We start from the raw sequence: 11805 nt of genomic DNA on the forward strand, positions 1-11805 counted from the left end.
CTCAAAGCACTGAATGATTTGGCTTGTTTTTCTATCCTATTTACACCATTCTTTGTCTCACTTAGAATATCCTTTATGCTAGTGTCCTATGCATTTCTTGACCACTTCAAGTCCCAAGCTTTCCCTTTCTCTGGGTTTTTGAATATGCTGTTCCTTCTGCCTCTAAGCTCATGCTTCAGGCTGGCCTTCTCTGACCACTCCATTTAAATAACCCTGTTTTCTTCAGGGTCCTCACATTTCTTGGGAGCACAAAAATTACCCTGAGTTCTACTGCTATTTCTATTCTTCATGGCAGGACAAACTAATTGCCTAAGGATTCAACAAATATCTCAATAGTTTTCTATGTCCAATTTCTAAGTGTTAACAGGTTAAATTACACTTTGAAAAGGTGCTTGTGATACTTAATAAAAACTCAGTGTTTTGGAATTGCCAGAGTATAAATGCTATTTTACATGGTGGGTTTATAATTAGATCAGTTATTTTGTCTTTGAATTAGAGAACAGTGGCACATTAACAGAAATCTCTGAATGAGGTTTAGATTATTCATAAGACTGAATTTTCAGAAAACTAATCTATTTCCTGAATATTTTTGTGGTCTACAGATCTTGTCATATGTTTACTGCTTTTTAGAGAAAGGGAAAGAAACACTGATGTGAGAGAAACATCTATTGGTTGCCTCTTGTATGTACTCCAGCCTGATATCAAACCCACAACCTAGATATGTGCCCTGGCCTAGAATCAAACCCACAACCTTTTGGTGTATGGGATGATACTCTAACCAACTGAGCTACCCATCCAGGATTCTTATTTTCATACTAGAGGCCCAATGCATGAAATTCGTGCAAGGGGCTCGGCCCTTGAAGACCTGGCTGCCCCGGCCAGCCCTCACAGCCTCGGCTTCGTTCAGAAGGATGTCTTAACGGTCATTCTGTTGTTTGGTCTAATTAGCATATTAGCTCTTTATTATATAGGAAGGATTGTAAACTTCTTAAACATACAAGTCACGTTACACTCATTACTTTCCAAGATTTAACAGAGGTTCCATTTGTGAATTCATAACATTAAGTGAAAAACAAGCAAAGAATAAACAATGTTTTTATGAAATAAAATTGAAAGGAAAAACTGTCTTATTTTCCAGGAGCCCTAATTAAATAATAATGTGATTATTCTAACTTCATAATTTTTAATTTCCAAGGTGAAATATATTGGTCCTACTTGAAGTCTGCAGGAAACTTTCCTTTAACACTTCAATACTGCAAATATTCCTTTGATGCCAGCCTTCTTGAAATCCTTTATGCCTTAAACGGTTCTTTTTAAACAGTTTAGTATCTTTGTGCATTATTTTTCCAGCATTTAGCCTAGACATAGTACTTGACCAAAAATGTTAAAGTGGCTCAAAAATTACACATTTTGGCATTTGAGTAAAAATCCTCAATCACTACACATTTGCTTCTAGGCCACTTCCCTTGTCAAAACAAGTTCAAACACTATTAGTGTCTGGGTATTTTGTAGTTCTCATACTTTACAGTGTGTTTGGTGACTACCCTTATTTCCAATACTTATGATCCCCCACACCCCAATCCAGACAAATCTCTATGGTTAAGGATATCAATGCAAATCTTCTGAGTTGAAACAGACTTGCAGATTTTGCTTCGACTATGTTAAATTCAATGGTCTTAAGCAACCATTTTGAATTCGTTTGAGCAGTTAGAAATCAGAAATTCAGTGACTTTCTCTACAGTCTCACATCAACTGGTAATAAAATGGAGCAGTGAGGGGTTTACAATACACATCAAAGGAAACTAAGACAGTTTTTCTATTCGCATCTGAAATATTTTTTGAGTTCAAAATTCAGCTACAAATACAGGGGTGTGCAAAAGTAGGTTTACATTTGTATGAGGAAACAGTTTATTCTTGTATTATTAATTATTGTATGATTTCCCATACAAACAACTATAAACCTACTTTTGCCCACCTCTGCATAGTTGTTGCAATTCATTTGGTTACATGAATTCTTTTTAGTAACAGGTCTAACTAACAAAGGTATGTCTGTTACATCCGTTCTGGGAAGACAACAGCAGAAAGACCATGCTACTCAAAAGAAGGCAATATAAAAAATCAGATTTTAACCATCTCTGGGGGAATTAATGACTTCCTACCTAAAGTAAGTAATTTAGACTATTGAAGGCTCACTCAAAGAAACAGTAATAGACTGAACAGTCCTAAGTTGCAACACAACAACCAAAAACATATACACTCCCCCAAACTGATCTTGACCATTAATTAAAAAATGAAGGTAAAAAAAAAGACATTTCTCTTTTGCCATCTTACTCAAAAGATGTCAATTTCAACTTTTTAACCTTTAAAGAAACTTTCACTCATCTGACAATAAAAATTAGGAGGCTCTTGAGAGTTCATTTTGATCTTTATTATACACCATAGGCACGAGGACTAACCAAAGAAAGATGATTAATTGTACTCTTAAAATCACAGGAAATGTATTTCCAATTCTCTCCCTTTTTTCTGACATTGGAGTGGCATTTCAGATAATTTGGGATTAATTTAGGGCAAAGTAAAAGACACCATGGAGGGCAATATACAAATGACATAATTGTGAAGCTATTTCTGGAAGCTAATGTAACTTGCTAATTGTTATTGAGAACAAGGCTGAACAGTATCCACAACGCTATTAGAGTTAAGTTCTCACTTAACATCAATAGGTTCTGACTTTCAATAAAACTATGTATAGCAAAAGCAAGTTCACCATAGGCTAATGGATATAAACAAGAGTTAAGCTCCTAAGGCATCTCATCAATATTATAACAAAATGACGTTAGTTGTGTACTTGCTGTGCTCAGCTACTTATCTTCTGAACATCTATTGTTACTGAATACCAAGAGAGTAAAGAGCAGTCTTTCCATTCTTGTTTTTAGCTTCCCATGATCCAGTAACCTCTCACAGGCTTTGAAAAGAGCATTAAGTTCTTGCTTATTGTAAATATTTTTTTGTACACCCAAGAAATGTCTGCTCTTGTGCTGATGTATGCTTTAACAATCATGGCTGCTTTGGCACTGATGGAGTATGGGTGACTAGGGTCCTTAAAAATACTTGACCCGGTTGCCATTGCTATATATACTTAGCAGGTGAGTCTCTGAAGCGTATGCTATTGTATTCCTGGGCCAATAGATATGTTCAGCCTTGTTTATATATTCACCAAGGAAGGATTTTTTTTTTTGACTTTTTTTTTTTTTTTTTTTTGGTTAGGCAGGAGGGAACACATATGGAGCTTCAATTTTGAGGTAGGTAATAGGGAATGAGAAAAATATACACCCTCTAGGATCTAACCTCTGCTTACCTTTCTAGGCTTGTATTACTATTCCCCTGGTGGCACAAGCTAGGTACTTACGGTCAATAAACCACTGGTGCCTTTGCATACTGCTCTTAAATTCAACTTAGGCATTGCTTCTTTGGAAGTTCATATCCCTGACTGCGTTGTCACCCTTATTTTCTTCTAGAAACCTGGCATTATCTCAATAATAAATGCTCTTTCACCCACTACTCCTTTATGACTACTGGAGGGAAGAAAATGTGTACTTATCTATCTTTAGTGATAATATACTATATGCTTCTTGAAAGAATAATGAAACACAAATATTCTATTTACAAGTCCTAGTTCTTTTCACAAAACTAAGCAGAGATCTTAGTTTTATTTGTGATTTTGTAAACTTGGAGAAGTTAGTTCATTCAAACTTCTATTTTGTCCTAAGATAAAACTAGGCTGGTCTGCATATCACTAAGATGAAAGAGCCTATTACACATTGCATATTACTATTATCCCTAGCACAAAAGGGCTATTTGGAATTTGAATATGTAAGAGCATTCATTCAGGATAGTGCCTAGACCAGCAGCACAGGCACTGAGGAGACACTGGAGTTGATTCTAAACTTTAAACCGCAGAGGGAATTCAACACACTATGTGGCCTTTTGATTGACTATCTTTTAAGACTGCTTAGAAAGAAGACATGCCCCTACCATTGGCAGAGCTGAGGCCAACCAGGAACTAATTATCAGTACAAAACAAATTCTAGGAGATGGAATAAAAAGATTCTGAAGTCAGGAAGGTTAGGGAGAGTAACTGAACCTAGTAATCTGTGAACTGCAGTGCCCATTATGCAATCCAGCCCCTCAGTAAGACTGTGTGACAGCAACAGTCCATCTGATGTGGAACCTGATCCTTATTCCTCTTCTGCATCCTACCATCCCACCAATGCCACAAAGGGAATATCTGAATATTCTCTAGGCTTAAAACTACCTACACTGCCTTTTGGGTTATAGAATAGGGTTCAGTGGTAAATCTTAGAAAGCAATACATTAAAGAAAATGGTAACTGCCTTTATTCATAGAATCCTGTGTCTTTCTCCCACCTCCAAAAGAGCGTATGTCTCAAAAGGTCAGAATGGCTGGGGTCAGAAATAAGTTGCTTCCCACTCTGTTCAGAATCTACACAGAGTTCAAATTTTTATATATTACCACAGATTTTCCAAAGAAATTATTGCTTCCTCTATCTTCCACCTACATCCTCCAAAATGCCAAATTAAAGAAATGTCTTAGAATTATCTAGAATTTTCATCCTTTTTTTTTTTGTATTAGATTCATCTAACATATGAAAAGTTAGTTGACATAGCTTTTGGAAAGCCTAGTTGGCAGCAGAGTTGGACAACAGATGGATAAGAAACCAGACCCAGAAAGGTGACTTACTCTGCATGTATATATGCTGACAAGAGTACTATTTTGGGGATACCCTGAAAATCCTTGACCTAATGCAAAGCCCAACAGAAAGTTCAGAATAGGAACAATTACCATAACCTGATTCTCTATCTAAAGTAAAATATAACACTTTAAACCAGCTTTAGATAGGCCAAAAATGTAAAATAAAATATATTGTCAACTTACAAGCAGCTTTATCTTTTGAAAAAAGAAGAAAAAGAAAAAGCTGGCAACACATACCCAGCTTTTCTTAGATGTTTCCTAGAATTCTTTCCAAGTAGTTTAATTTTTAAAAAGAGGTGGCTTTCAGATCTATGTCTTTTTTCTGCAGAAAGCGCTACTATCAGACTCATTTTAAAATAATTCTCTTTTCTTTAAAAAATTTATTTCCTTTTTACCTTTTTCGGGAGAACAATTAGCTGAGAACAATAACTAATACTATATATAATGGGCAATTTCTAGCTAAGATGGTCCAGGGATCAGTAGATTTGAAAACAATTAATCATCACCTATTAAGTTACATAAGATATTCCAGTTCAGGTTGACAGACAAACATAAACCAGATTCAAAGTGCTGTATTAAAAAACAAAAAAAAATACAGTTTGCATTTTAGGGTAATTAAAATAAGTGGAGACCTGACTCTAAACAATACAGGATTATCATTTTATAATCGTTCTGTTTTGTCCTTTTATTCTAAGAATATAGTTTTACTTAGAAAATGACAGCTGGTCAAATTTACGCTTAAGACATTTATCCATACTTAACTAGAGAGACTGCAGAAGTGACTACACCAATAAGCTATTCTAAATCCTTTCACATTAAATATGAACACTTTCTCAATACTACTCAAGTCACATCTCATTTATCTTTCTCATTAGAATGGCATAGGCTTATTTTAAATAGTTTGAAAACCTGCTATAAACTACAGAGTTCGTTAAGAGTAGAGGTACTCTGGTTAATGCTCAAAATGGTGTGGCCAGAGGTAAAGCAAGTAATTATATAGAACATTGGTCCAATAACAATATAGAGAACAGCAGCTGGGAATTTATCTCATTCAATGTTGAAACAAAGTTATCCATTCTTTGCATTATTTTCTGCAGATAAGTCCCCTTTTTATATTGAAATCTGATGGCAATTAAATTCAGGTATTTTTCCAAGCTACTGCATGAATAGGATGCTGAAGGCCATCACTATACAGCATACTGCAACATAAGGACTCTTCCGTTCACCTGTTGGAAACAAGGGAAATATTCAAGTTTATTAACTGAGTAGTTAACAGATATGATTCGGTTATTATTTACTATTGGAGAAGAGTACATAAGAATCAAGATAAAGTTATTGTTATGAAGTCCATATATTTTGAGGGTGGGTGGGGAAAACAAGAATTAGATGCAATATAAAAGCGACTATAGCTTAGCCGGTATGACTCAGTGGTTGAGCATCAACCCTTGAACCAGGAGGTCACCAGTTCAATTTCCAGTCAGGGCACACGCCTGAGGTTGCAGCTTGATCCCTGGTGGGGGCCATGCAGGAGGCAGCCAATTGATGTTTCTCTCTCTCGCTCTCTCTTCCCCTCTGTTTAAAATCAATAAAAACATAAAAACATTTAAAAAAGTACAATACAGAATGCACAAACTATATCAATTTATTTCTAAGAGTACCTCCTTTTCACTTGTTTAGAAAATCTTCAATGCACCATTCCTGTGCCAGAGTAAAGCCAGGTATTAAAAAATACAAGACAGAATGCAGGACAGAGATCCAAGAGAAATGATTTATCCTCAATTAAGGCCAAACAAGTATTGCTTAATTTTTTCTACAGAAAGGGAAACTTCCATAAAAAAATTCAACATTTTTTTGCCTCATTGGTAGCAATTTGTGACACTTTTAAAAGGGAAAAAGAAGCATTTGTGGAGGAAAATGAACAGAGGGTGGTCAATAAAAATGCATTTTAAGAATGGGCATAAAGTAAGATGCTTAATAAAAAACCTATTCGAAATATAACAATTTCTGCGATGAATTTCATATCAAACCTTTTATATGTTTTTTATAGTTATGATTACTCTGGGTCAGAAATAGAACTTAAAACAATCACTTCAGTATGAGTTGATTTTTATATGTGTTTAAGGACTGTTTATACTGGGGTGACTTTCCTTTGCATGAAACAGACCTAGAGTTGGCTTGTGAAATGGTGTTGCAAAGAGATTTGTGATTGTGAGTTAACTCAAATTCATCTTATTCTTTCTTGTTTCTTTAGCAATTGCAAGGATGTACAATTCCACAAAGCACCAGGTATTTATGTGCTGCCTTGAGGATAAGAAAGGATGAAGAAAGAGTGATGTGCTACTTCTGGAAATGATCCTGGGTTTGTACTGGGACACTCTATGGTTTATACATCACTCACGTGTGTTTTTCTATGATGTTTAAAACCAGCACTTTTCTAGTAACAAGGTTCCTTATTTCATTTAGCAAGGTCAGTTAACTACCTCAGAAAAACATCAAATTTGACCACACTTATCTAACTAAAATCCTCAATTGAACTCACAGTCTTATTGTTAGTGAGTACACATCTTTGTGTCTGTTCAATTAGAATAGTCATAGAAGATATTACATACACACATAAATAAAATAAACATTTGGTGTTTTTCTTAAAGTGTTTTTCCATCCATAGACATTTAATGGACTGCTTCCAGCTAAAGGAAAATCTAGAGAGAATAGTGTTTTCACAGTACCAATACCTCAACTAGAAAAAAAACTTTTAAAACTAAAAATCTCCTTGGGTTATCATTTTAAGCAATGCTGATTTTTTTGATGGTAAATAAAACTCGTTATTAAACAAAATTAAAAGACACACAAACTCATTCCAACATAAATTTCAGGTAGATTCCATAAGTAAGCCTGTTACCCTTCTTGGGGCTAGAAACTCTCATTGTCCAATAGTCTTATTAAACACCCAAAAGGGAAATTAATATTGTCCTAAATTTTCCATCTGCTGGAAATTAATTTTTGAGGAAGTTCTCTTCATTCTCTAACTTAGAATGCTATAATTTACATATGGGTTTAATTTTCCTGTTTTTAATTTTCTTAAAAGAGATTGCCATGTGGTAGAATTAAACATCTTTGGTTGAACTTGGGTAAGATCTTGTCTGGTCTTGGTTCTGTATACGTGAATGTGAAACAGTTGCTGTAATGTGATGTGTAACATAAGATGATTTGGCTGGGTCTTTTCCCATTAAAATTGCATCCTTTACTTGTGGATATATTCTGTGTCAAGATAAGAGGAGCACGTGTTTGAGAAAGCAACATATCAGCATCAACATTTTTAAGTCCCTTTGCCAAAATGAAAAGCTAATGCATTTATAGAATTGGCAAGAATACGTTAACTGAACTCTTTAACCTATGAGAGTCATGTAATTGAGGAAAATAAAAATAATAAATGAGCAAGCAAAAAAAGGAAAGGCAGTTTATAATTAGATATAAAAATAGATGAGACTACAGGAAAGCATTAAGCTACAAACTAAATGTCCTAAATTTTTAGCTATATTTTCAAGTCATAATTATGAGCAAAGGAGTTACCTGGGTTGACTAATGAATGAAGCTGAACTTCTCTAATTACATAAAATGAATTTCTAATACTTTAATATTTTATTTCTGAACTAGAAACTTAATGATAATACTGAGATCAAAGCTCAGTCTCCTAACTCCATACTGTATTTACTTTTACCAATGAACATTTAGAATTAATTACTTTAAGGCAGTGACATTCTATTTTCTCAAACTGTCTTGCTCCTCCATTATGTCTCTCTTTGAAGTTTACTTGAAATACTCTGACCACTCTGCTCCTCGACAATATTATTTCTTCTTCCGGGTGACTTGGCTCTGCAGCACAAAGCCTGGTTTATATATATTTACATTTACCATTCGCTATCAGCATTAGCCATCGATGGTGCTATTGTGTCTCTTTATCTCTCTCTCTCTCTTTTAAATATATTTTATTGATTTTTTTACAGAGAGGAAGGGAGAGGGATAGAGAGTTAGAAACACTGATGAGAGAGAAACATCGATTCAGCTGCCTCCTGCACACTCCCCACTGGGGATGTGCCTATAACCAAGGTATATGCCCTTGACCGGAATCGAATCTGGGACCCTTCAGTCGCAGGCCAACGATCTATCCATTGAGCCAAACCGGTTAGGGTTTTTGGTTATTTTTGAAGTGCTTAATATTTCTACCATTTCAGGGCTTGCAGCTAGCTGTTGAGCATGACTGAATGCCAGATAAGTCTGTACCTCAAAGCTCTGAAAATCTAGGCTGGGTATTCTCTACTTCAGCACTATTGACATTTTGGGCTAATTCTGCTGGAAGGGGCTGTCTTATGCATCACAGGATGGTTAGCAAATCCCTGACCTATACCCAGTGTATATACCCCCACTCTAGTTGTGACAATCCAAAACATCTCCAGACATTGCCAAATGTCCCCTGATTGACAACCACTTATCTAGGCTATGTCTGTGCTTTACCAATCTGAGGTCAATATTTCTTACCAAAACAGGATTCTCATGTCTATCAATGTTTAAGAGAGAATAAAGCCCAACAAAGAACACTGACGAAGAACAGTGTAGCATGTTAAAAGCACAATGAATTCTCTGAATTTTAAGTTCAGAGAATTTAAAATGTATGTGTCAATAGTCAACATATTAGAATGAGGGCTTTGAAAGAGGTACTTTTCTGTGAAGCTTTTCATGCTTTTACTATTGTTTTCTACAGGAAGAAACCTAAAAGGCCAAGGAGATGTATAATCTCATCATAACAGATTTTTGTTTTAAAAAATAAAAGAACTCTAGATAATTTAGTATTATACTTACAACTCCCACTGTGAGTAGGTTTTGCCTATCATTAAAAGCTCAAGGGAGAAAAGTTGCTCTCTCAAAATGATTTCAATGTTAACACCATATGGATCTTGGAAGATGCTTTAAAAATTTTCAAAACTCCTACAATTAATTTTTAGTCCTTACTGAGAATAGGTTATGTCTATAATTATCTTTAGATACATTACATCAATTTTCAGGTCTTCTTTAAAACAATTCTAAATATTGTAAGAATTCAGTTTATATTTTTTAATCTTTAATAAATTTTGTTTCCTATTATGGGCCATCTTCTAGAACTTTCACATCTCTGCAAAATGACAATCAAAATAAAACATAATACTTTAAAGGGAGCACAGTTTATATAAAGGAGATGATTCTTAAATTTTCCATCCTATCTAAAGGAATTAGTTTAGTGAATTCAGGCAGTTGTCAGATTGGCTATTTTCTTCATTATTAAAGTCTGACAGTCTTATGAAAAAAGTAGTATTGTATAAATTCAATGTTAGAAGAGAGTATAAAAATCATTTTGTTGAGGGAGTCATATAAATAATTTTAAAAAGGACAAGAAATAGTCATTTTTTCAGTTGAGGTGGTATAAGTACCAATGCCCCGAAGTAGTTGTTTTTGAACAAGCTATGTTAAAACAGGTATAATCTATTATTCAAGAGTACTGGTGAATTACAGCAATGCAATACATTCTAATTCATTCACTACCAATCATTTGAGAGTCTACTATGTGCTGCTGGACACTGTGCTAAATATTATATAGATAGCTGAATGAGACAAGTATATTATCATCTAAATATAAATACACTTAAGATTCTACTAATCTTATGAAAAGTTAAAAGATAACTAGATTTATGTTAACTTAGTCAATCATAATAAAGCTCAGCTATGTCCTTGTGGGTTTAACAGACAAAAGTTAATGTTTTCTAAAAGCAACAAATAATACTCCATGACTTAGCATAGGGCAATAAAATGATTATGTTTAGGTAGTTGCTCAGCAAGCCTTTTATTGATGGGAAAGTCATCCTCAGTCATCCAAATGGTACACATTATACAGAACAAAATGCTCTCTACTATAGGCATATGTGCATAAAACTATACATATTTGTCTAAAATCTCAAAACCACGAATATGCAGTATTTATACCTGAATTTTAAGAGAGATTTTTCTCATATTCACCAGGTATCCACCAAGTCTAGCTTTAAAAAACATAGGGGGGAATAAACAGAAAAAGAATTCAGAGAACTCTACAAACTTTTACAAAATTGCAAAAAATTAGGAAGCCTGTACTTTAAAAACTGACATTAGATTTGTGTGATTAGGACATAAGTAAAGTGGCCAACAATTTACTGCTGAAGAAAGGAAGATTATACAGACACTTACCAATTCTGGCACACTTCCAAAATATACCCAACAATCTGCATAGAAGAAAAAAGAAAAAAGTAGCTACTGATTACTGGGAAAGATAAATCATTCTCTCAGTATTATAGAGAGAATTCATTATACTAGTATTTTAACTTCTGATGCTTTGCTTCCAAACTGAAATTAGTTTGATATTAAGTTACTTATGTAGAAAAGTAGAATACAATAACTTAACCACTTAATGTATATAAACTTACTAACTGGAATGCATGTGGTGTCCTAGGTGAAACCTACTGTAGATTAATGCAAAAGTGTCAAAAATTTGCATAAGGGCTTACTATTTTGTCTTTTAAAATGCAGCTCTACATTTAAATAATTTACAACCATGAACTCCAGAAAAAGCATCTATAAAACTATAACATTCAACAAAGAAGAATTCAAAAATATGTGCCTATTTTTTCAATATAAGTAGAAAATCTCAGTTTAGGGACAATGTATATAAGGTAATTAAATATGAGAATTTAAAAACACTTTCTGGAAATAAAAGAGAATGCAAATGAAGATGTCCATTTCAATTCTACAAATGAATATGTTATTCTTAAATACATATTATATGTATATATCACTTATTTGACATATAAAAAGTACCAAAGTAAAAAAAAAAGCAATCAAAGACATTCAATGAATAGAGATATCAGAAAAAATAAAAACACTGTAGATAACTATTTTGTTGGTCTAACAGAATAATTAATGGTGTTGTGCATGGTTACAAGTTAAGATAAATTAAAATTACTTATTGTAGTAAGT

At 34.0% G+C, this 11805-nt stretch overlaps 1 protein-coding gene across 1 annotated transcript in view; it reads right to left on the reverse strand.

The window, feature by feature from the left end:
* Window positions 1-5796: 5796 nt before the first annotated feature.
* The window catches only part of TMEM167A (transmembrane protein 167A), an 18808-nt gene continuing 12799 nt past the window's right edge, over window positions 5797-11805 (reverse strand). Inside the window, exons 3-4 of the mRNA XM_006775505.2 lie at window positions 11020-11054; window positions 5797-5996 (exon numbers count right to left, since the gene is read on the reverse strand). Coding sequence (XP_006775568.1) covers window positions 5926-5996; window positions 11020-11054 — 106 coding nt within the window. The 3' untranslated portion in view covers window positions 5797-5925. The remainder of the gene's footprint in view (window positions 5997-11019; window positions 11055-11805) is intronic.

This window comes from Myotis davidii, unplaced genomic scaffold, assembly GCF_000327345.1.
Source record: "Myotis davidii unplaced genomic scaffold, ASM32734v1 scaffold44, whole genome shotgun sequence".
In the NCBI taxonomy this organism is placed as follows: domain Eukaryota; kingdom Metazoa; phylum Chordata; class Mammalia; order Chiroptera; family Vespertilionidae; genus Myotis; species Myotis davidii.